The sequence below is a fragment of the Stomoxys calcitrans genome, chromosome 5, assembly GCF_963082655.1.
Source record: "Stomoxys calcitrans chromosome 5, idStoCalc2.1, whole genome shotgun sequence".
NCBI classification, from domain to species: domain Eukaryota; kingdom Metazoa; phylum Arthropoda; class Insecta; order Diptera; family Muscidae; genus Stomoxys; species Stomoxys calcitrans.
In genome coordinates, this window is record NC_081556.1 from 84569495 (window position 1) to 84596925 (window position 27431).

The 27431-nt window shown below is 39.2% G+C and overlaps 1 protein-coding gene across 1 annotated transcript; it reads left to right on the forward strand.

Moving 5' to 3' along the window:
- LOC106092118 (cytochrome P450 6g1) lies at positions 1–26406 on the forward strand. The gene is made up of 3 exons (XM_013258883.2): positions 1–18; positions 4304–5485; positions 25862–26406. The coding sequence occupies exons 1-3, from the start codon at positions 1–3 to the stop codon at positions 26141–26143; spliced, it is 1482 nt and encodes a 493-aa protein (XP_013114337.2). The 3' UTR covers positions 26144–26406.
- The last annotated feature ends 1025 nt before the right edge of the window (positions 26407–27431 follow it).

Consider the following 27431-nt stretch of genomic DNA (forward strand, 5'->3'; position numbering starts at 1 on the left):
ATGGTGGCATCATACAAGGTAAGATTATGTAAGGTAAAGTCAGAAGCCCAGCTGATGAAAATTTTCAATTTCAAGGTTGTATCCAAATCCCCCTAAAATATCAAATGGTTTGTCAACATATTAGAATTTATTGCCAGTTTGTTTCTTTGTTGACGTTTCTAATGAGTTCATTTATAATTTTCATATTTATAGGCACAAATCTTTTAATTTTGTGGCTGCTAGACATTGCAATGCAAATAGAAACTAGAATATCAATTTGACTCTGTAACTTGTCTATCTTCAGCATAGTGGCAATTTGCTCCACTATCCCCATAGGTTGAATCATGACTTTACCTTCTTAATTCAACCAAAGTATCATAGGTCTACCTTTCTTTACAGACAACCGTGGAAGTAACGTTATCTTCAACGGCAGTGGTGCCAAATTGGACCTTATTAATGGATCATTTGAACCGGATCCGGGAGTTATAAAAACATTTCTATATTGGTTTTAGATGCCACAGAAGGTAGAAGCATTATAAGTTTGGACCTGGTGCAGAAGCTATGTGGCCACAATTTAGAAAAACACTTCATAAACGATAAAAACAAGTCAAAGCGTGCTAAGTTCGGTCGGGCCGAATCTTAGCAACCTACCACCATGGATTCTGCAAAAAATTTATACAAAATAAATTTCGTTGAAGGTATATGGGAGCTATATCAGCTATATCAGGTTATATACCGATTTGGACCGTACTTGGCACATTTGTTGGAAATCATAAAAAAAAATACCACATGCAAAATTTCAGCCAAACCGAAAAAAGATTGCAGCTTCTAGGGGATCAGGGAGTCAAATCAAGAGATCGGTTTATATGGGAGCTATATCTGAATTTGATCCGATATGGCCCACTTGCAATCCTCAACGATCTGCGTCGATATTAAGCATCTGTGCACAATTTCAAGCGGATAGCTTTATGCGTTGGACCGATATCGTGATTTCGACAGACGGACGGACCTTGCTAGATCGACCCAGAGCGTCGAGACGATCAAGAATATATATACTTAGCGGGGTTTTAGACGAACATTTCGAGGTGTTGCAAACGGAATGACTAGGTTAGTATACCACAATCTTATGGTGGTGGGTATAAAAACGGTTGAAACCGAAACTCCAAAGGAACAATGTGTTAAGGAAGAGACTGGTACTGGATTGGATGGAGACTGATACTGGAGTTTACATAAACAAGTAAAAGCGTGCTAAGTTCGCCCGGGCCGAATCTTATATACCCTCCACCATGGTTCTTTTCAAGGTATTTCTTTTTAGGCAAACATTTGATAAAAGGAAAGAATTACTATAATAATGGAGCTATAATATCAAGTTATCGTCCAATTCGGACCATAATTGAAATGAATATTGAAGACCATGGTAGAAGTCGTTGTGTAAATTTTCGAATTCGCGAAAATTGCGCCATTAAGGGACTCAAGAAGTAAAATAGGGATATAGGTTTATATGGGAGCTATATCAGGCTATAGACCGATTCAGACCATAATTGCCACGTATGTTGAAGTTCATGTCAGAAGTTGTTGTACAAAATTTCAGCCAAATCGTATAATAATTGCGACCTCTAGAGGCCCAAAAACTCAAGAACCCAGATCGGCTTATATGGCAGCTATATCAGGTTATGAACCAATTAAAACCATATTTCGCACAGTTAACAAAACACTTCTTGCCAAATTTCAGCCAAAACAGATGAGAATTACGCTCTCCAGTGCCTCAAGAAGTCAAGATTCAAGATCGTTTTATATGGCAGCAATATCAGGTTATGGACCGATATCAACCATACTTAGCATAGTTGTTAGAAGTCATAATAAAACACCTCATGCAAATCGGATAAGAATTGCGCCCTATAGAGGCTCAAGAAGTCAAGACCCCAGATCGGTTTATATGACAGCTATATCAGGATATGGACCGATTTGAACCACACTTAACACAGCTGTTGGAAGTGATAACAAAACACATCGCGCAGAATTTCAGTCAAATCGGATAAGACTTGCGCCCTCTAGTGACTCAAGAAGTCAAAATCCACGATCGGTTTATAGGGCAGCTATATCAAAACATGGGCCGATATGACTAATTTAAAATCCCAACCGACCTACACTGATATGAAGTATTTGTGCAAAATTTCAAGCGCCTAGCTTTACTCCTTCGAAAGATAGCGTATTTTCGACAGGCAGACGGACGGACATGGCTAGATCGACTTAAAACGACATGGCGATCAAGAATATATATACTTTTTGGTGTCTCAGAGGAATATTTCGAATAGCAACCCCCCCATACTTTAGTATACCCCTGTTCTATGGTGAAGGGTATAAAAAGAGTCAGGAATAGAATATTGGAGCGTACCGCATACTGGTTTGAAGCAGAATACTGGAACAAGCAGTATATAAAAGCAAATAGGGTACTGGAGCGATAAAGGTAGTGGCAGCATATATAGAAGAAATGCCGTCGGAATATTGAAGGATTCTGAGATAGGATTCTGATTAACTTAATAGCAACAGTTTCACGTTTAGTGCGTCACCTGGCCTGCTGAATGAGGTCTCTGGGCAAGTTGTCATTTTATTGGAATCGGACAAGAAAATGCAAATTTTCTCTCTCCTTGAGGGCTGTTCAAATTAAGTTTCTTAGCACAAGTATAAGGTAACGAGTCCGAATGGCGTGACGCTAACCTCTTTGGAGAGAAGTTTTTGTTTGTCTTTCATTCCATTTTTATACCCATTCCGTTTGCAACACATCGAAATATCCATTTCCGACCCTATAAAGTATATATGTTCTTGATCAGTGTAAAATCTAAGACGATCTAGCCATGCCCGCCCGTCTCTCCGTCTGTCTGTTGAAATCACGCTACAGTCTTTAAAAAAAGATATATTGAGCTGAAACTTTGCACAGATTCTTTTTTTGTCCATAAGCAGGTTAAGTTCGAAGATGGGCTATATTGGACTATATCTTGATATAGCCCCCATATAGACCGATCCGCCGATTTAGGGCGGCCAATAAAAGCCACATTTATTATACGATTTTGCTGAAATTTGGGACAGTGAGTTGTGTAAGGCCCTTCGACATTCTTCGTGAATTTGGCCCAGATTAGTCCATATTTGGATAAAGCTGCCATATAGACCGATCTCTCGATTTGAGGTTTTGGGCCCATAAAACACGCATTTATTGGCCAACGTCGCCGAAAATTGAGATAGTGAGTTAAGTTAAGCCCCTCGACATCTTTCTGCAATATGGCACAGATCGGTCCAGATTTGGATATAGCTGCCATATTGACCGATCTCTCGATTTAAGGTTTTGGGCCCAAAAAAGTCGCATTTATTGTCCGATGTCGCCGAAGTGTGGGACAGTGAGTTGTGTTAGGCCATTCGAATTCGTTCTTTAATTTCGACCAGATCGGTCCAAATTTGAATATAGCTGCCATGTAGACCGATCCGCCAATTTAGGGTCTTAGGCCCATAAAAGCGACATTTATTATCCGATTTTGCTGAAATTTGGGACAGTGAGTTGTGTTAAGCCTGTCGATATCTTCCTTCAATTTGGCCCTGATCGGTCCAGATTTGGATATAGCTGCCATATAGACCGATCTCCCTGTTTAAGGTTTTGGGGCCATAAAAGGCGCAATTATTGGTGGTGGGTGTCCAAAGTTCGGCCCTTCCGAACTTAACGCCTTTTTACTTGTTTTCATTAATATACAGAATATGCACAAAATTGTTGTTTATAAGTTCAAAAACTTTGTATGGATTTATTGAAAAGTTCAGAATTTTGAATTTTATATCAGCATACAGTGTTAGCTGATATCAGCAGACAAATTTCTCCGGGGCATAACAATTATGCATTCCAGTATTAATCGTACATTAATATTAAACGTGCTTAAGGAAAGAGAACGATTAAAGAATTTAAATTCGCTATAGCCCATCCCATTACCTACCTTGCCTATGAGTCAAACCCGATCTGTTCCAATTTTTAGGTAAATACATCTAGTCTTATCTTTAATTGGCGTATATTAAGCCATTTTCACCAAGTCATTCATAGCTGTAGCAAACGAAACGATATACTTTCGGTGCCATGCCAATTTTGATAGGTCTTATTATAATATAATCACCAAATTTTTCTTGGTTTATGTAGCAGTTTAAAGGCTTCAATTTAAAAATATTCGATCATGCTCTTTAGTTGATACATGTCAGCTTGTGTGCGTGGTTCGTGGACTTAGAAATGTTATTAATCGCCTCGATTGTTGTTTTTATAAGCCTCTTTTTTGCGTTGTATGTGTTCTTTAAGATTCAATTTAGTTATTGGTCTCGATATAAGAAAGTGCCAAGTGTTGCCGGGAGGATTTTTAGTGGCAATTTTTGGGATTTTCTTAAGTTTAAGACCAATTTTGCCTATCATTTAAAAACGATTTACGATGATCCTAAGTTTGCTGATACGCCTGCAGTGGGAGTGTATGGTCTCTATAAGCCCTGTTTGCTTCTCCGAGAGCCGGAACTGATAAAATCGGTGTTGGTACGTGACTTTGACAGTTTTCACAATCGTTTTGGCGAAATGGATGTCAACAATGATCCCGTTGGCGCCCATGCAATGTTCTTTGCAACGTATCCAATATGGAAGGACATGCGTACCAAATTGTCTCCCCTGTTTACCAGTGTCAAGATGAAAAATACATTCCAACTTATTCGAATAGTTGCTGAGAATCTTAACAGCCACCTGAACCGACAACACCCGGTATATCGAGTAGAAATGAAGGACTTTTGTGCTCGATATATGATCGATATAGTAGCCACAACTTTGTTGGGATTTCAGTCGAATTGTCTAGAACAGCCCACAGAAGAACTAAACAACCAGATACGCAAATTAAGTGACTTTAGTTCTAGGCGAGCCTTCAATTTGCTCATTGCTTGCTTTGTACCCAAATTGGCTTGGATCTTTGGTTCGAAATTGATTTATCCGGAAAATGAAAAATATTTTAGGCAAATTATTCCCCAAGCAATTGCTGAGCGAGAGTCCAGTGGAAAAAATCGTTCTGATTTGATTGACTTTCTAGTCAAAGTAAAAGAGGATACGAAGAAGCTTGGCAAATACTTTATGGAATGCTTAATTGCACAAGCGGCAGTATTTATTGTAGCAGGTTTCGAGACTTCATCGTCGACCATGTCAAATGCCTTGCTCGAGTTAGCCAAAAATCCGGATATTCAAAAGAAGCTAAAGCAAATCATAAGTTCCGCTTTTTCTAAGGCATCCACGGAAGGAGTCACTTATGAGGATATAGACAAAATAGAATATTTGGATATGATTATATCTGAAACATTAAGATTATATCCAGCATTTCCTGCATTGGAGAGAGTACACAACAAGCCACCGAACAAGATGGAGCCCTATAATCTGCGGCCGTTCTGTGATTATTCATTACCAGATGGCATGTCCGTGTTTATATCGACATATGGTATTAACTATGATCCAAAGGTAAGCGAAATGTGTATTCAATTATCTTTTTTACACGTAGATAGGGATTTTTTGTGGTTATAGTTATAAAAGTTTGGATTTTCCAAACAGCCGTAGCTTTCTACACTATCGCAATAATCGAATTTGTTTACAATATCCAGAAAGTAGAAAATCGAGTTTCAAGTGTTGATATCAGTTTATTGATGGTTTAAACAACATCTTAAGCCTGGTACTAAAAACATTCGCGCGAAAATAGCGAAATATGCCGCATTCTACCGGACGATATAAAACAAACAAAAATCATACAACGACATACAACGAAAGCAACTACATTGAAGCAGATTTGTTTGTGACCTAGTTCGTCCGGATTTGATTACATTTGCAATAAATTTAAGCGATATTTATATTAACGCAGTGACATGGCGCTTTACTCCGGTGGATCCGCATAAAAGCCAAATTCTTCAACATCAGCTTTATTTGTGCCCACACCCCGACGAAAGACAAAGACGAGCAGACCAATGATATTTTCTACTAGCGTCTAGAGAGAAAATATGAGAATATATATGAATATGCCACGCCCATGATATTAAAATCGTTCTGGGAGATTTTAATGCGAAGATAGGGAAGAAAGACATTTTTGGTCCAACAGCCGTAAAAGTTTAGCCTCCACGAGATAACGTCCAGTAATGGGTTGAGGCTGATAGACTTCGCCGCGGCAAGAATCATGGTAGTTAGTAGCACCAGATTTCAACACAAAAATATTCATAAAGCAATATGGCTGTCACTCGATCAAACCACGAGGAATCAAATTGATCACGTTGTGATAGATGGATGGCATTCATCCAGCGTGTTAGATGTACGATCGATCCGTTGAGCGAATATAGATTCGGATCACTACCTTGTTGAAGAAAAGGTTTGCACCCGTTTAAACATGGCGAGGAAAGTACGATCTGACACTGCACGGAAGCTGGATATTGAAAAGCTGCAAACACAACAGATGGCAGCAGCATACTCCACCCGACGGACCCAATTGCTTGATGAAAGAACACCTTGTTCCGATGATATAATGGCGCAGTGGAAGATGCGCGAAATCCGTATTTGGGTACCAGAAGCCTCTTCCAAGAAACCCATGGTACGACCAAGAGTATCGAGATGCTGCTGAAGCCAAGAATGGGGCATATAGAGCAACCCTGCAATCAGTAGCAACGCACCAGATGAAGGAGAGATAGCGGGAGAAAAGGAGAGAGGATAAACGTCTATTCCGCAGAAAGAAAAACGAAATGGAAAGGCGTGAGTGTGAGCGAATTGAGATGTACAGGAGTCAGAATTTTACCAAAGAATTAAACATCAAACCGATGGCTTTGGTACAGGCACATCCTCCTGCCGAGACAAAGAAAGAAATCTGGTAACTGACACAGATAACACGTTGATGATATGGAAAGAACATTTTACCCAACTGCTAGTGTCCGATGTTGGCGGCGAAAAGGAACCATTTAATACCAAACGAGGTTTCAGACAAGGAGACAGCCTATCGTGTGATCTCCTTAATATCCTGCTGGGGTAGATTATACGAGATGCAGATGTGAATAGATATGGCACACTAATCACAAGAGAACACATGCTACTCGCCTATGCCGATGACATCCACATCATAGGTCAGTCACCGGAAGTAGTAACTGCTGCCTTTGAGCGAATCGAAAGAGAGTCAGTGAAAATGGGTCTGGCAGTAAATAGAGATAAGACAAAAAGTTGGGAACCACAACTTTGAGATAGTCAGTAACTTTTACTACCTCGGCACCGCCGTAACCGAAACGAATGACACCAGCTTTGAGATTAAGCGAAGAATAATACTGGCAATCAGATGGTACTTTGGACTAAGTAAGCAGTATAGAAACAAGGCCACCTCTCGACAGACGAAGATTACACTATACAAGACACTGATACTACCCGTGCTGTTATATGGTTCTGAAGCATGGGTACTTGCGAAAACAGATGAGGTAGTGCTTGGACTATTTGAGAGAAAGATTCTTCGTAACATATGTGGACCAGTTTACGTTAATGGAGAATGTAGGCGTCGTATGAACCACGAGCATGACGACGATAGCATAGTTAAACGCATCACAATACAACGACTGCGTTGGATAGGTAATGTTGTCAGAATGGATGAAGAAGCTCCAGCACAGATATCTTTTGAAGGCAAACACTGTGGTACACGCAAACCGGGATGGAAAGATCAAGTGGTGGGAGACACCTCGAAACTTGAAACTTTTAGAATGAGCGCATTAGATCGAGGCGCTTGGAACGCTATTCTACGTTTGGCTAGTGGAACAAATATTCTGTCATAGCCAATTAAAGTAAGTAGGTAAAGTAAGACGTGGAGCTACAATTTTGCTCACAAAACACAGTTCCACTTCTACGGAATGTTTTCTGCTGAAAATAGCAAACACTGTCTGCTGACTGTTAGTAGTTAATTATGCTGCTATTACAGAAGTAGTTCTGCGATTTCAAAACAGCAAACCAACTGCTGAAAAGTGTGTTTTTTTCTGAAAATGACTGCTGCTTAATTTATAATGGGTTTGTTTAAATAAACAATTAGAAGCGTGCTAAGTTCGGCCGGGCCGAATCTTAGGAACGCAGCACCATGGATTCTGCTAGAAATTCCTACAGTATAAATTTAATTGATGGATATAATTTTATTCTACATATTCTATTCCACAAACTTCTGTCAAACCAGCAAAACTTAAAGCTTCTAGGAATCGAACAAGGACCGAGACCGGCTTATTGAAATGAAAATTGTGGCTTGTAAGGACTCAAGAAATCAAATCGGGAGATCGGTTCATATGGGACCTATATCAGGTTTTAGACCTATTCAAACCCAACTTGGCACAGTTGTTGAAAGTCATAATAGAACACTACGTGCAAAATTTCAGCCAAATCGGCCAAAAATTGCGGCTAGTATATGCTCAAGAAATCAAAACATGAGATCGGTTTGTATGGGAGCTATATCTAAATCTGAACCGATATGGCCCATTTGCAATCGTCAATGACCTACATCAATATCAAGTAACTGTGCGAAATTTCAAACGGCTAGATTTACGCGTTCGGGCGCTATCGTGATTTCGACAGATGGACGGACGGACACTGTGTGATCGAATCAGAATGTCGAGACGATCCAGAATATACAATATATACTTTATGGGGTCCCAGATCAATATTTCGTGGTGTTACAAACGGAATGACTAGATAAGTATACCTTCATCCTATGGTGGTGGTGGGTATAAAAACTGGTTTTGGTCATACACCCAAAATAATGTTTATCTTTTGTTGTTGTTTATAGCACATGCTGTTTGTAAAAGAATTTTGAGCACAGTCAGGCAGCGCACATGGGTTAAATGACATGTAAACAATCACAGCACTCATGCGCCATAAGCATCAAGTAGAGGGGTTTATTTTCAGGGACGCAAAAGTAGGCCGATAGGGAAATCGAAACACCCTAGAGTGAAATCTCCTGCCTCTCCTGGGGGGTGAAATCTCCTGCATTGTTCAAAGCAGACCATATTCTCCATTCCACCCCCAGATGGCAAAGAGATCGTGTTATATGCAATCGCCTGCATACGATGTACGATCATGGCACCAGACCCCCACCTCTTGACATCTGCGATAGGTTAAACTTCTGCCTCAACGAACTTATTTCGCTGCAAGAAATCTGAAGATATCTGCCACCAAATTTTCAGCCATTGTTCACTACATACACGCATGAGGTGGGTAGGGAGCTGAAAGTGATAGCTGACAGAGTAACAATTCCGACCATCAAGTGTTCCATAATACTTGGTGTCACATTTGACGCATTTTACAAATTCATGCCACATGCCACAGCAATTTTCGATAAAGTCAAAAGTAGAAACAAAGTCCTTGTCACTTGGCCGCAGCACTTGGGTGCTGACAAAGAAACCTTGTTGATCACTTACAAAGCAATTGCCCGGTCTGTGGTAAGTTATACAGCGCCAGTGTAGTCTTGTCAGATCTGTAACACCTGACAGAATGCTGCTCTTCGAACGAACAACGGGACCACCTCAGTTCTCACGTGGACCACCTCCATCAGGTGACAAAGATCCAACCCCTGCGAAGATATAACTAATACTTACTGTCTAAGCAATACCTTCTTGGCTGTTATCGCAGAGACCATCCAAACCATTATTTTGTGGTTAGGTATCCACCGCCCAGAAGCCTTAAGATAGATCTTCATGATCTAGAGCGTGAGGTTCAACGCTACGAGAGAGAATCTCTAAATCAAGCGGGCCACAGATATATCCCAGGAGATTGTAAAGCGGACGAGCTTGCGAGCCTAGGAACACCTTACACATTCCAGGAAAACTGGAATCTGTGAGAATGCCTCTAGCGACATGCAAGCTTAGTTTTCAGGATCAGGCCCGAAGGCCAGCGAATGATTGATGCTCACAAAGAAAGGATTGTGAGCATTCCAAAACTATGAGGCCCAATCTACACTTGAAGATGTCTACCGTTTTGCTGTCATTGGCTAGAGCAGACGTCTCAGTCTTTGTGTCCGTCATTGCAGGTCGCTGTCTAATCGGAAAACATGCTGACAGACTGAAGGTTGTTAGTCGCGACTTTTGCACAAGCTGTGAGGACATTGAAGAAGAAAAGACTATAGAACACCTTCTGTGTGTGTCCTGCACTGGCAGTCGGAGGGAATTTCTATGAGAACCTGTCTGATTTAGCGAATGCGAACATTTGCAAGATGTTGGGCTTTTTAAAGCGATCTGTATAATTCAACGGTAGGAAATCTTCTCTTTCTGTGGTCCCACAATGGAAGAAAACGTCTAAGTGAGTCTGCTAGCAGACTGCCACTTAAACCTAACCTAGCCTAGCATATTTGTTAGAAGGCAAAGCAAACAGCTGATACAAAATTTCTGCCAAATCGGATAAGAATTGTGCCCTCTAGAGGCTCAAGAAGTCAAGATCCGTTCTTGTGGTCCCACAATGGAAGAAAACGTCTAAGTGAGTCTGATATCAGACTGCCACCTAAACCTAACCTAGCCTAGCATATTTGTTAGGATGCAAAGCAAACAGCCGATACAAAACTTCAGCCAAATCGGACAAGAATTGTGCCCTCTAGAGGCTCAAGAAGTCAAGATCCGAGATCACTTTATGCTATATCAAACCATGGAACGATATGGCCTATTTACAATTCCAACCGACCTACCCAAAAAGGTAGAATTTGTGCAAAATTTCAAGAGAATAGCATTACTACTTCGATAGTAAGGGTGCTTTCGATAGAGGGACTGATAGACCGCGTACATGGCTAAATCAACTCAGAATGTCAAGACGATCAAGAATATACTTTGTTGGGTAAAAAATGCAAATTTTGCCCATGAATATTCCACAAAGCAACAGGGGCTAACTTCTCACATATCAATGAGGACAGTCCGATTGAAGTTTAAACTCAATAATAAGAGGCCTCCTTTTTGTAGCCGAGTCCGAACGGCGTGCGACACCTCTTTGGAGAGAAGTTTTTGGATGGCATAGTACCCCACAAATGTTGCCAGCATTAGGAGGGGAAAACCACCGCTGAAAATGTTTTTTTCTGATGGTCTGGCTAGGATTGGAACCCGTGCGTTCAGCGTCATAGGCGGACATGCTAACCTCTGCGCTGCGGTGGAATCAGTTTTGGGTCTCAGATCAATATTTCGATGTGTCATAAACGGAATGACGAAATTGGTATACCCTCCATTATGTGGTGGAGGGTATAATTATTGACGAAGTAAGCAACGTAGTTTCATAGCATTTCACCGTGATTCATTCATTACTTTTATAAACTTCACCATTAGATAGGGGTATACTAATTCCGTCAATCCGTAACGCATCGATATATTAGTCTCAGACCCAAAAAAGTATAGATATTCTTAATCGTCTTGACGTTCTGAGTGGATGTAGTCATTTCCGTCCCTCTGTTGAAAGTACAAGGGCGCAATTCTTATCCGATTTGACTGTTATTTTGCGCAATGACTTCTTCTGCGGTTTCCAACTTCGAATCCAAGTATGGTCCGAATGGTGCGTTTGTCTCCAAAAAGAGATACCGGGCAAAGAACTTGACAAATGCGATTCTTGGTGGAGGGTATATAGGATTCGGCCCTGCCGAACTTAGAACGCTTTTACTTATTTGTGTTTATTCCCCATCCGAGTGTCACGTGTTGCTTTGTTTGCTTTTATACATAACTTTGTATTTAAGTCTGGCATCAAATATTTAGTTTAATGGTCAACCAGTTCCTCTACCAACAAACAGTCAAACAAACAATAAGGCGAGAGCGGTAGTAAGCAAATTGCCAATATAGTGAATACCAAGTAGTGTTCTCTCATGGAAATTAAAACTCCTAGCAGAACTTTATCGATTTTGATATACAAAAATAGAAACCAATCTACATACAAAAATAGAAACCAATCTACATACAAAAATAAAAAAACAATCTTCTGTCTGATACTCCCAGTGACATTTGAATTATAGATAATGTAGCTGAAACAAATAAAAGCGTGCTAAGTTCGTCCGGGCCGAATCTTATATACCCTCCACCATATTGAATATGAACTGTTATGCTATTGGAACCATATCAAGTTATAGTCCGATTCAGACTATATATGAATGCTGACCATCGTAGAAATCATTGTGTAATACTTCAGTTCATTCGGATAAGAATTGCGCCCTTTAGAGGCTTAAGAAGTTAAGATCCCAGATCGGTTTATATGGGAGCTGTATCAAGCTATTGATCGGTTCAGACCATATTAGACACGTACGTTGAAGGTCATGAGAGAAGCCGTTGTACAAAATTTCTGCCAAATCGGATGAGAATTGCGCCCTCAAGTCAAGATCCCAGATCGTTATATATGGCAGCTATACCAAGTTATGTACCAATTTGCGCCATACTTAGCACAGTTATTGGAACTCTATGGCTTCAAAATCTCCCCCTCCCTCGATGCCGACTCTGGTTTTGGCTTCAGCTGTATTGGTCCCACCGATGTCCTTGAGTGCGTCGCGACTGTAAAGTCTAACGCTGTCGGATCTGATGGCATTGATCCTAGATTTGTAAGACTCTTGCTCCCCCTTATTATTTCTCATGTAACCTATGTTTTCAATAGGATTTTGACCACGAATTACTTTCCATTAGCGTGGAAACATGCCAAAGTCATCCCACTGCTTTAAAATTCCAAGGAATATAGACCAATTGCGATTCTTTGTTACTTGTCAAAGGTCTTTGAGAAATTGTTGTATTTGCAAATGTCGTCTTTTGTCAACGAGAACTCTTTGTTATATGTGAGACAGTCCGGGTTTCGACCTAACCACAGCTGCGTAACTGCCTTGGCAGGATCTCTGAGAGGATCAGGGCCAATTTGGAGAATGACAAGATAAATTTCCTTGTTCTTCTTGACCATTCTAAGGCATTTGACACTGTGGATCATTCCTTGTTATGTGATAAGATGAGACATCTTTACAATTTTTCTTCTACGTCCGTTCGTCTTATTTTGTCGTACCTGCCACACCGCACTCAGTCCGTCAGTTATAAGTCTTCTCTATCGGCACCTTTGCTTGTTTTAAAAGGTGTTCCTCAGGGATCAATTCTGGGTCCTCTTCTCTTTTCATTGGACAGTAACGACTTGGAGGGACAATTGTCTTATTGTGAGGTACATATGTACGCTGACGATGTACAAATATATATCGGCAGTCCGAGGGATGAGATTGCCGAAAACATACGTCTGCTTAATCATGATCTGTCAAGAGTCAGCACGTGGGCGAAAGCCAATGGCCTGTGTCTCAACCCTGTAAAGTCCAAGTGTGTGGTTATCAGAAACAGGCTGTCTCGTTTTTCATGTGATGTCGGTATATTCATTAACGACTCTAGATTGGAATTCCTCATGCAAAGAACTTGGGCGTTGTTATTAACAGCACTCTGACCTGGAGTAATCATATCGACTCTGTCGTTGGTCAGGGATATTCAAAATTGCGTGCTCTCTGGGCCACTCAGTCGATTACTCCGCTGAGGGTTAGGTCTCTCTTGGCAAAGACTTATCTTGTTCCTGGCATTCTCTACGGCTGTGAGTTGTTTGCTAATTACGACTCGGTAAGTAGACGTAAGCTAAACACCTTTTTTAATAGCGTTACTCGTTATGTATTTGGCTTGAGACGGCGCGATTCCATCTCTGAATACTCTTTATCTCTGTATGGCGTCTCCTTACAGCACTTGTTGTTCCTAAGATCGCTTACTTTCCTGCATAAACTGATCTACACGCAGACACCACAATATCTGTATGGATTTATTGATTTCGCCAGATCTACTAGAGGAAAAAAAATCATTCCCAAAATGTATCGGAGGCTTATTTCTGAATGGCATATGTTCATATTCTCTGTAAGTCTCTGGAATTCACTTCCTAACTATCTGCAATTACTCAGTAACTCGGCAACATTTAAAACCAGACTTTGGAAACATTTTACTGCATTAAGTTGATGAATATTAAGACTCATTTATATATTTATTTTTATTCTTTTCTACTAACCTTAATTTCTTTTTCTTCGGATCAACTAAGTCTATTAATTCCTCTTTAATTGATAAATAAATAAATTTTTTTTTTTTTTTTTTAATTCAAATCTACAAAGCCACAAATGTTAGTTTTTTCCGTTAGTAAGTTATTCATTCAAAATCTGTGATGTATTGTATAGCTATAGATTCTTAGTTTTAAGTGTTTACTATGTACAATTGTTGGAGATATTACCCGCACTTTAATTATAAGAATTTTATATTCTTGTTGTGCGGGTGTAAATAAATAAATAAATTACAAATTACATATAACAAAACACCTCATGCAAAATTTCAGCCAAATCGGATGAGAATTGCGCGCTCTATTGGCTGAAGAAATCAAGATCCAAGACGGATTATATGACAGCTATACCAGATTATGAACCGATTTGAATCATACTTAACACAGTTGTTGGAAGTGATTGGTTTAAATGGCTTTGAAGCATACTTAGCGCAGTTATTGGAAGTGATACCAAAACACCAGTGCAAAATTTCAGTCGGACGAGAATTGCGCCCTCTAGAGGCTCAAGAAATCAAGACCCAAGATCGGTTCATATGGCAGCTATACTAAAACATGGACCGATTTGGCCCATTTACAACCCCAACCGTTCTACACAAATAAAAAGTATTTGTGCAAAATTTCAAGCGGCTAGCTTTACTCCTTCGAAAGTTAAATTGATATCGACAGACAGACGGGCGGACATGGCTAGATCGACTTAACATGAAATGACGATCAAGAATATATATACTTTATGGGGTCTCAGACGCATATTTCGAGGCATTACAAACAGAATGTCGAAATTAGTGTACCCCCATCCTATGGTGTATGGTATAAAAGGGGAAAAATTCTAGATAAATAAATACATTTTATTAAATCCTATGAAATACCCCGAACAAATAATTACAATCGTTGGTTATTGTGTCCAAACGTCATCTGTGAAAGTGAAAAGTGTTCAGCATACTCTGCCAATTTATCATGGAGAGACTCACAAATGAGCTGGTTAGATTAGTTTAGGTTGAAAAGAGGGTGCATTATAGTCATACACCTAAGCCAACAATCGGCTCGTTGTGCGTTCTAAAAACTAAAAATATTAAAAACTAGGTTCAAATAAGAAATTTATACATTCAATCAAAAAGTTTGCTGAAATCGGTCCTAAATAGGAATTTGTGTTATTGAGCAAAAATTTTGCAATTTGGATTTTTGATAATCTCTTGTGTACGAACAAAGTAATGTGCAACAGATTGAGTATTTTTGCTAAACACTGTTCTATACGATCAAGGATACAAGAGATTAATTATTGGTCCGGCAAACGAATAATCGTTTGCTGCTATCGAAGCACTTTTGCAATTAAAGAGAGTCGCAAAAAAAAAAAAAACATTTTACCGTAGAGGAAGCTGCTAAAGGTGTACGATAAACAAAGTTAGTTACGTACAATAATACTACGTTTTTGGCTAACGTGAAATTTGTTAAAGCGAAACGTAACACGATTACAATAAAAGCAAAAATTTGTGATAAAAGTATTTAGTTTGTCGTAAAATATTTCCCAAACACTTTATCTTTTTGCGTGCAGCCGATGAAATTTTTCAATTTTAGGGTTGTATCCAAATCCCTCTAAAATATCAAATGGTTTATCAAAATATTAACCATTATTTCCATTTCGTTTCCTTTTTTACATGTTTAATTAGTTCTTTTATAATTTTTTACATTTATAAGCAGAAATCTTTTAATTTTGTGGCTGCTGGATATTGCAATGTAAATAGAAACTAGAATATCAGTTTGACACTGTACAGAAATTCGACAGCCTAGTGGGAATTTGCGCCACCATCCCCACAGGGTTGTATAGTTGATTTTGTTGTAGTGACTGTTCCTTCTTAATTCCATCGGACCTATGATGCCTTCACAGACGACTGAGAAACCGCCAACGGTAGTGGTGCAAAATTGGACTATACTAATGGACAATTTGAACCGGAGCCGGGAGTTATATAAAGATTTTCATATTAATTTTAAATGGGACAGGAGGTAGGAGCATTATAAGTTTAGAGTAGGAACAGGAGCTATGTGGAGGCCACCGTAGCGCTGAGGTTAGCATGTCCGCCTATGACGCTGAACGCCTGGGTACGAATCCTGGCGAGACCATCAGAAAATATTTTCAACATTTGTGAGGTACTATGCCATGTGAAACTTCTCTCCAAAGAGGTGTCGCACTGCGGCACGCCGTTCGGACTCGGCTATAAAAAGGAGGCCCCTTTTCATTGAGCTTAAACTTGAATCGGACTACACTCATTGATATGTGAGAAATTTGCCCGTGTACCCTAGTGGTATGTTCATAGGCAAAATTTGCAATTTATAGGAGCTATGTGGGCACATTTCAGAAAAAAAAACGTGATAAACAAGAAAAAACCAAGTGGGTAAGGTTTTCGTCCATTGTGATGCCATAGGAACAGGAAAGGAAGATGTCTTCTAGTTCCTACCATTGAACCATAGTTCCTACCATTGAACGAATGTTCACATCCGCTAAATCAGACAGGTTCACAAAGAAATGAGAACCTAAAGTGGAACTCGTTTTGACTGTCATTGCGTGACAAATACTCAGAAGGTGCTCTATAGTCTATTCTTCCTCGATGTGCTCACAGCTTCTGCTAAAGTCGTTACCAGCAATCTTCAGTCTGTCGGCATGTTTTATTCATTGTGTCCGTGATGACAGGTCTCTGTCTACCTGTCATGACGGACACAATGACTAAGACGTCTATCCTACACAATGACAGCAAAGCGGTAGACCTCTTCAAATCTAGATTAGCCACATAGTTTTGGAATGCTCACAGCCTCCTCTTTGCGACCATCTATCATTCGTTGTCCCACGGGCCTGGTCCTGAAAACTAAGCTTACATGTCGCTAGAGGCATACCCACAGATTCCAGTTTCCCTGGAATATGTAAGGTAGTTCCTAGTCTCGCAAGCTCGTCCGCTTTACAATTCCCTGGGATAACTCTGTGGCCCGACAACCAGAACAGGTGAATTTTGAACTGTACAGTCATCTTGTTGAGACATCTGCGACAGTCGAGGGCGGTTTTTATGTTCTAAAATATGTTCTCCAGGGATTTAATGGCTGCCAGGCTGTCTGAGAAGAGATTTATGCCAATCGCCGTTATGACATTATACCAAAGAAGTAAAGGTATGCTTCAATTTGCAGCCAAATCCAGGAGTTCAAGAAGTCATATTGAAGAGCACGTTTATATGGGAGCAATATCAGGTTATAGACTGATTTTAATTGTACTAAGAAAGGTTGTTGAAAGTAACGGAACAACACGTTCAAAATTTCAGCCAAATCGGACTAAAATTGAGGCTTCTACAGGCTCAAGAATTCAAATCGGGAGTTTACAGTTTATATGGGAGCCATATTAGGTTATAGACTGATTTTTTCGAAGTAATAACGGAAGAGGAGGCCACCGTAGCGCAGAGATTAGCATGTCCGCCTATGACGCTGAACGCCTGGGTTCGAATCCTGGCGAGACCATCAGAAAAAATTTTCAGTGGTGGTTTTTCCCTCCTAATGCTGGCAACATTTGTGAGGCACTATGCCATGTAAAACTTCTCTCCAAAGAGGTGTCGCACTGCGGCACGTCGTTCGGATTCGGCTATAAAAAGGAGGCCCCTTATCATTGAGCTTAAGCTTGAATCGGACTGCACTCATTGATATGTTCCTTAGTGGAATGTTCATGGGCAAAATTTGCATTTGCATAACAGAATGTTACATGAATATTTCAACCAATTCGGACAAATATTGCAGCCTAAGAGGGCTAAAGTAGTCAAATCGTGAGATCAGTTTACATGGGAGCTATATCCAAATATGAACCGCTTGCAATCCTCAACGACATAAATCAATAAGAAGAATCTTTGTAAAATTTCATGCGGCTAGCTTTACCAGTTCGATCTATGTCGTGATTTCGACAGACGGATGGACAAGGCTAAATCGACTCAGAACGTCGATACGATCAAGAATATATATAATTTATTGGGTCTAAGGCGAATATTTCGTAGTGTTACAAACGGAATGACTAGATTAGTATACCCCCATTCTACGGTGGTGGGTATAGAAACTGTTGTAACGACAACTCCATAGAAAAATGTGTAAAGGAAGAGACTGGTACAAGATACTGGATCATACATAAGAAAGAGACAAGAACAGGATATTAGAGCACACCGGAAACCGGATTGAAGCTGAATACTGGAACATGCGGGATATAAAAGCGAACAGTGTGTTGAGCGATAAAGGAAGAGGCTGCATATATAGATGTAAAGCAGTCGAAATATTGAAGGTTTCTGAGATTCAACATAATAGCAGCAGGATCATTAGGACGGTCCCTAGGCAACAGTTTCATGTTTTGTGCGGTGAATGAGGAAGCCCCCGCCAGACGTCTCTAGTGCGTCACCTGGTCTGCTAAATGACGTCTCCGGACAAGAAAATGAAATTTTTTCTCACTAACTTTCCTTTAAGGAACAGTGGGCAAACTTCTCACATCTGAATGAGTGCTGTTCAAATTAAGTTTCTCAGCTCAATTATAAGGAAGCTCCTTTTAATAAACGAGTTCGAATGGCGTAATGCTAACCTCTTTAGAAAGAAGTTTTTGTATGAGTGTCATTTCATTTTTTCAAATGGCACAGTAGCTCATGAATAACGCCAACATTAGCAGAAGATAACCACTGTAGCCAGACGTAAGAAGTCATAGGCGGACATGCTAGCTTCTGCGCCACACTGGGTTCCAATGGGGTTCGGGCCACCTTTCAATAATTCTCACCATTGACCGACCATTCTATTTCAGAATCTCTGAACGCTGGTCGTATATCAATCTGGAGAAAGCCAATTTTGATGGCTTCAGACTTACACCAATCGCAGCTTCAGTAAGCTGCCACCTTCTCCAGATGTACGTACTGCTGAGAAGAAATTCCGAGAAACCATTAACGCTACAGACGCTCGTTATATACCAGCCGGTCGAATACCCCAAGTGCAGTTCAAATTCCCAGCGCAGGCAGTGGTACTCGCTGTAGAGCGTTATGGGATTAGCTGCTCCGATCCTACTGATCTCAGAATCAGGGAATTGGTCAACAAATATAAGCGTAGTGTATGAATAATGAACTTAAAACAATCTAACTTAGGCGCGGGCATTGGCAAGCTGTGGTCTACTGTTGAGTCAGCCTTCTTTATGGTAATCTGAAGTAAAATTCGAATTTTTGGGTGAATAAATCTATTCTTATCTTTGATTGGCATGCGTTAACCCATTGTCCCAATTCATTTATAGCTGTAGCAAACGAAACGATATGGTTTCCGTACTATGCCCATTTTGATAGGTCTTATAATAATAAAATTAACAAAATTTCTCTTCGTTTATGTAGCAGTTCGGGGCCTTTACTTAAAATTCGTCAACCATGCTCTTTAGTTGATAATTTTCAGCTTGTGTGCGTGGTTCTTAACTCGGACTTAAGAAATGTTTTTAATCGCCTCGATTGTTGTTTTTATAAGCCTCTTTTTTGCCTTATATGTGTTCTTTAAGACCCAATTTAGTTATTGGTCTCGATATAAGACAGTGCCAAGTGTTGCCGGGAGGATTTTTAGTGGTAATTTTTGGGACTTTCTTAAGTTTAAGACCAATTTTGCCTATCATTTAAAAACGATTTACGATGATCCTAAGTTTGCCGATGCGTCCGTAGTGGGAGTGTATGGTCTCTATAAGCCCTGTTTGCTTATCAGAGAGCCGGAACTGATAAAATCGGTGCTGGTACGTGACTTTGACAGTTTTCACAATCGTTTCGGCGAAATGGATGTCAACAATGATCCCGTTGGCGCCCATGCAATGTTCTTTGCATCGTATCCAATATGGAAGGAGATGCGTACGAAATTGTCTCCCCTATTTACCAGTGTCAAGATGAAAAATACATACCAACTTATTCGAATAGTTGCTGAGAACCTTAACTGCCACCTGAACCGCCAACTCCCGGTATATCGAGTTGAAATGAAGGACTTTTGTGCTCGATATATGACCGATATAGTTGCCACAACTTTGTTGGGATTTCAGTCGAATTGTCTGGACCAGCCCTCAGAAGCACTAAACAACCAGATACGTAAATTAAGTGACTTTAGTTCTAGGCGAGCCTTTAATTTTCTCATTGCTTGCTTTGTACCCAAATTGGCTTGGATCTTTGGTTCGAAATTGATTTATCCGGAAAATGAAAAATATTTTAAGCAAATTATTCCCCAAGCAATTGCTGAGCGAGAGTCCAGTGGAAAAAATCGTTCTGATTTGATTGACTTTCTAGTCAAAGTAAAAGAGGATACGAAGAAGCTTGGCAAATACTTTATGGAATGCTTAGTTGGCCAAGCGGCAGTATTTATTGTAGGAGGTTTCGAGACTTCATCGTCGACCATGTCAAATGCCCTGCTTGAGTTGGCCAAAAATCCGGATATTCAAAAGAAGCTAAAGCAAATCATAAGTTCCACTTTTTCAAAGGCATCCACGGAAGGAGTCACTTATGAGGATATAAACAAACTAGAGTATTTGGATATGATCATATCTGAAACATTAAGATTATATCCAGTGTTTCCTGTATTGGAGAGAGTATACAACAAACCACCAAACAAGATGCAGCCCTACACTTTGCTGCCGTTCTGTGATTTCACATTACCAGATGGAATGTCAGTGTTCATATCGACATATGGTATTAACTATGATCCAAAGGTAAGCGAAATGTGTATTCAAATAAATTTTTTACAAGTGGTTTATTGATGCTTTGAACAACATCTTAAGCCCGATACTAAAATCATTCTCACGAAAATTGCGTATTAATTGATTGCGAAAAATGCCGCATTCTACTGGACGGCACAACATAAACTAAAACCAGCAATGACTACTTAATGCCCTACACCTACACCTACCCTACAATTTTAAATTCGGGCAATAGATATACTCGTATGTATATGAAAGATATATCTAAATTCAACCAGATTTTTTTCGAACAGATTATTTGAAAATTGTTGTTACTCCGGCCACATAAGTCCAAATTCTGCTATAAATATATATGGGAGCTATTGGGTTGCCCAACAAGTAATTGCGAATTTTTTAAAAGAAAGTAAATGCATTTTTAATAAAACTTAGAATGAACTTTAATCAAATATACTTTTTTTACACTTTTTTTCTAAAGCAAGCTAAAAGTAACAGCTGATAACTGACAGAAGAAAGAATGCAATTATAGAGTCACAAGCTGTGAAAAAATTTGTCAACGCCGACTATATGAAAAATCCGCAATTGCTTTTTGAGCAACCCAATATATCCAAATCTTAACCGACATTGATGAAATATTGCAAATATATTACGTTTAGTAAAAAACAATCCAGATCGGTTGAAAATTGTAGTTATTACGGCCATTAAAGTGCAAATCGGTCGATACATATATATGGGAGCCAGGGATGTAGTCAGGGGTGTGGGGGTTTCGCGCCCAAGCTCGTTTACATATATTCCGAGGTGGTAGGTATCAAAAATTCGGCCCGGCCATATTTAACGCCTTTTCACTTGTTTCTAAAAAAATTGTAATGATATTTTTCTTCAATTCAGCGTAATATTCTCTAATGACAAAACTTCAGCACGGGCAGCACCCCTCCCGAAATAATTTTTTTTAAGGCAACATTTCTTTAAAATTTTTTCTAATTCATTCATTTTGTCATTCCGTTTGCAACACATCGAAATATCCATTTTCGACCCTATAAAGTATATATATTCTTGATCAGCGTAAAAATCTAAGACCATCTAGCCATATCCGTCCGCCTGTTTGTTGAAATCATGCTACAGTCTTTAAAAGTAGAGATATTGAGCTGAAAATTTGAAAAGATTCTTGTTTTGTCCATATGCAGGTGAAGTTCGAAGATAGATTATATCGGACTTTAACTTCATATAGCCCCCATATAGACCGATCCGTCAATTTAGGGTCTTAGGCCCATAAAAGGCGCATTTAGTTGTCCGATTTTGCCAAAATTTGGGACAGTGAGTTGTGTTAGGCCCTTCGACATCCTTCTTTATTTGGCTCAGATCGGTCCAGATTTGGATATAGCTGTCATATAGACCGATCTCTTGACTTAAGGTTTTGGGCCCATAAAAGGCCCATTTAATGTCCGATGTCGCCGAAATTTGGGACAGTGAGTTAAGTTAAGCCCCTCGACATTCTTCTGCAACATGACACAGATCGGTCCAGATTTGAATATAGCTGTCATATAGACCGATCTCTCGATTTAAGGGTTTGGGCCCATAAAAGGCACATTAATTGTCCCATGTCGCGAAATTTGGCACAGTGAGTTAAGTAAAGCCTCTCGACATTCTTCTTCAATTTGGCTCAGATCAGTCCAGATTTGGATATAGCTGCCGATCTCTCGATTTAAGGTTTTGGTCCATAAAAGTGAATTTATTGTCCGAAATTTTTCTGCAACTTGGCCCAAATCGGTCCAGATTTGGAAATAGCTGCCATATAGACCGATATCTCGATTTAAAGTCTGGGCCCCATTAAACGCGCATTTATAATCCGATTTCACTGAAATTTGACACAGTGACTTATGTTAGGCTTTTCGACATCCGAGTCGTATATGGTTCAGATCGGTTTATTTTTAGATATAGCTGCTAAAAAGACCAATATATTGTTATTCACAATTGAACAATGACTGGTATTCATTAGTATTTGGTCCAAATCGGATCATATTTATAGCTGCTATGGGGCATAAGGTATGAATTTTTCACCGGATTTCGACGAAAGGTGGTTTACATATATACCCGAGATGGTGGGTATCCAAAGACAACCTATCATCGAGATTATTTTTTAGAACTAAAATTAAAATTTTGCGTTAACATTTTTAAAGTCTTTTCATTATGCTTATCTGTCCCAAACAACATTTTCCTAAACATTTTTATATAGACAAATTTCAATAAATATTTTTAAAGAAAAAATTTTAACCCATTACGCCTGACCCACGATTCCGTTGTCCGATTTTGATGAAATTGTATTTCTATATATAAAAGAGACGCGTGATTGACTGACTGACGCCCAGCCAAAACGGCTAAAGCTATAGTTATGAAATATGACATGAATGTGGGTCTTGGGTCGTAGGCGTGCGATAAGACGGGGTTTTGTGATATTCCAGCGCGAACGGATGGGGCTAGAATTATGATTTTGGGCTCAAATTAAAGAGAGTCTCAAAAATATGAGATTTGGACAAAAATGTCCCACAATAGTACCGAAAATGGGGAAAATGGTACGTTTAGTTCCGCAATTGGTACTTTTTGGTAGCTTGTTTGTTAATTGAGCTAAAGCTTTGAATATTGAAATTTAGGTACCCTAAAGCAACCTCATTTGGACGGCAAAAGACTTTTTGGACGTTTAGAAACAAAAAAGTACCAAAAATGGTACGAAATAGGTGAACTTTGCATAGGGCGAACGGGTAGAGCTTGACCTTCGAAATTCGGCTTAAATTATGGTTGTTGCAAAATGAAGGGGGTAGATAGAAAGAACATAAAAAATAGTAATGGAAACGGAAGAAACGTACGTTTTGTACCGTATTTGGTAACATTTCATACTTTCTTTACGGACTGAACTAGAGATCTGAAATTTTCCATGTAGATTCTACTAAGAAATATATGTTAGCCGACTAACCAACTTTTAATCACACATTTTGGTACCAAAAAGTAGGAAAAATCTTTTTAATTTAACAGTGAACGGTGAGGAGTAAAATTAAAAAAATTGCTAAAAATGTTCGAAGTCTTGACAAGTATACGACAAGTTGTACCAAAATAAGAAATGTTGAAATTGTACAAGGAATGGAATTAAAAGAAGTTAAATGCTGTAATTGGTACTATTTAGTACTTTCTTTATAGATTGAGCTACAAATTTGAAATTTGGGATACAGGCACATCTTGACAGTATGTACCGGACGGCTAGAATGTTTTGATGATATTCGCACATGTTGGTACTAAAACGTACAATATGGCACCTTCTTTATGGATTGAGCTACAGCTCTGAAATTTGAAATACAGTTACATCTAGGCACTATGTACCGAGCGACTATAAGATTTTTAGATCATTTTGGTACTAAAACGTACAAGTGGTGCTTTGTTTACGGATTGAGCTTAAGATCTCAAAATTGCGATACAGTTACACCTTGACAGTATTAATCGGCCGACTAGAGGTTCTTTTTTATTCATACATTTTGGCACTAAAACTTTCAAAATGTTCTTTCATTGCGAATAAGGTTAAAGCTATTAAAATTGCGATACAGTTACATCTTGATTTTGGGTGTACCATCGGGGGCAGCGAAGCGACCGGGCATAAGCTAGTATATTCATAATTTAGAGAATTTATATTGATGTAGCAATTTGTTCAAATATTTTGATTTATAAAAATTTTTGAAAAAAAATCTTTTTCTCTCTCTGCAACAAAAAATCATTTTCTTAAAATTTCATGACCATTTAGAGAAGAAAGCTCGATTTAATGATTTTGGTATAAAATAGAACCCATAAATTATTTTGCTGTGTAGCATAAGCATAGATTTTTTTGTGAAACCATCAAATGCAACCAATAAACAATTGTCGAGTTTGACAAGCCAATTTCCCTCCAAAACATGACGGGAAAATTGTTGTACCTGGTTTCAGTCGTCTACTTTACGCCAATTTCATTACGATACCTCTTTCTTAACTCGTGCTAGAATTTTTCTAAGGCATCTCTATTCTTGGGTATTTTTCGTCGTTAATGCGAACCTGGGCACACGGAGCAGCAGCAAGAGCCGTTGCCGTTGTATACCGGTCGAAAAAATTGAGGTATCTTTACCAATTTCACAGTAACAAGAATTTTGGCAATTTTCTATTTTGAAAAATTGTAGGGTGGCCCCCCTCCCCCAAAAATAAAATCCTGGGTACGCCCCTGATGGGAGCTATATCTAAATCTGAACCGATTTTCTTTCATATCTTGCATATATGTTACGATCAGTGTCAAAAAGACTTCACTTCTTGAGTCTCTAGAGGGCGCAATTCTTATCCGATTGGAATGAAATTTTGTATGATGTATTTTATTATGACTTTCAACAACTGTGCCAAATAAGGTTCAAATCGGTTCATAATCTGATATAGTTGCCATATAAACCGATCTGGGATCTTGAATTCTAGAGTCTCAAGAGGTCGCAATTATTAACAAATTTGCCTGAAATTTTGTACGACGTGTTCTCTCATGACCATCAACATGCGTGTTTATTATAGTCTGAATCGGTCTATAGCCCGATACAGCTCCCATATAAATCACTCTTTTTTACTTCTTGAGCCCCCAAAGGGAGCAATTCTTATTCGAATTGGCTGACATTTTACCCAGATCTCTAACATATAATTTAATAGCAGAGCAAATCTTTTCTTTTATCCTTTTTTTTGCCTAAGAAGAGATGCCGGGAAAAGAACTCGACAAATGTGATCCATGGTGGAGGGTATATAAGATTCGGCCCGGCCGAACTTATCACGCTTTTACTTGTTTTTCTAATCAATATTAGCAGTCCATTATCGCCTATCAGTAAGTCTGGTGAAAGGGCAAGTAGGTCAACAGGTCTAAACGAACGTGTATATATTTAGTCGAGTAACTGATATATTTAGAACAGTTTTATGGTTTAAAATAAAACAAACAGAGCATTAAGCTGTTTATATGGTTTATAAAAAATATTTTCAGATGACTATTATCAAAATAACATTGCTAACCATATAAATAATGTAACCAAAACTATGATTTTTTAATCTTCTCTTTTCAGTATTGGCCTAAACCTACCAAATTCGATCCGGAACGATTTTCAGCGGAAAATTATAGTTATTCGAACTCTGCCATTTATTTACCATTTGGTATGGGACCTCGCAATTGCATAGGAATGCGTTTAGGAATTATGCAAGTGAAATGTGGTCTACTGTATTTGCTCAAGGATCACCATGTACGGATATGTGAAGACACTGTGCTTCAACCTGAGTTCGATGCAAAGTCAATAGTTTTACAGATTAAAGGTGGAATTAACTTGGAAGTTGTCAGAGATGAAGTTTAGATTAGTCTGTTTGCGCTTTCTTTTTCGGTCTTAAATCTTATTGAGATTTTGTATTAGTAAATAAAATATTAATCGCCTATTCGTCGATCTCTAAGTCAAACTCTCGTGAAACTCTATTTACGCAAAACTTTAAGTACCTACTTTGTTATATTAAAATATATTCGATCATGTTAAAAGGAATTAAAATTCATCTATTATAAATAAAAAATCGACCAGAGTTAAAAATCTGGACTTAATATTGACCAACAGGTTGTAAAAATCTATATTTGAAGTGTTTCTTTTTTTTTATAACTATACGTATGTGTGGGCGAAAAATTTCATTCGCCATATACAAACCGAAAAGGATTCTATTTCGAACAACTGTTGTTTGTACATCTGGACTATTGTTCGACGTCCACAAACAGGCTATAAATCACACATCCAATCTCATATTTATTTTGTGCACCTCTGCTCCAGCTCCATATAGCAACACTGTGAGTACCTGAATTGAGTACCTTACTACTGTCCTCAACCTGTCTTTGAACACTCTTATAGTTCCCGATGTCTGGAAAATGGGCAGAGTGATCCCGCTACTGAAGACTGGAAAGAATCCGAGTTTGGGGGAGTCGGTAAGGTCAACCAGGAAGATAAGATCAAGAACAGTCTTGCAGTCTCCTTAACGCTTTCTCTGATGATAACAAAAATCCGCATCGTTTGGGTGCCGGGCCATAACGGAGTAAGGGGAAACGAAAGGGCAGACGATTTGGCGTTGAAGGCCAGAGGAATGCCGTCATTAAACTTGGTTTACCCGAAGCCTTTCGGGGCGACGCAGTCTGAGTTAAGGGAGTGGGGGACGAATGCGCATGCAACATTGTAGAACAGCGAAACGGTCGGTAGGATGGCGAAAATCCTATGGGGGGATCCAGATCGTGAGACCACGAGACTATTACTAAAAGGAAGCAAGAAGGAGGTCAATATAGCTATTGGTATCATAACGGGGCACATAGGACTACGAGCTCACTTATGAAAAATCGGTGCGGCAAGTGATAGCATGGGTACGGTATGCGGGGAAGATGATGAGACGTTGGAGCAATTATTTTATCATTGCCCGGTTTTCGCGTCCAACAGATACCGGTACTTAGGTGGAGACACAATATTAGACACAAACCAACTTAGGGGAGTGGTATTGAAAACAATTAAGGATTTGGTAAGCAGCACGGAATTCCTAACTTAAAATTTTTTAGAGGTTACTTTATAGTTTTTAGAGCGCACAACAATCCGATTACTTAGGTTTAGGTGTATGTCCATA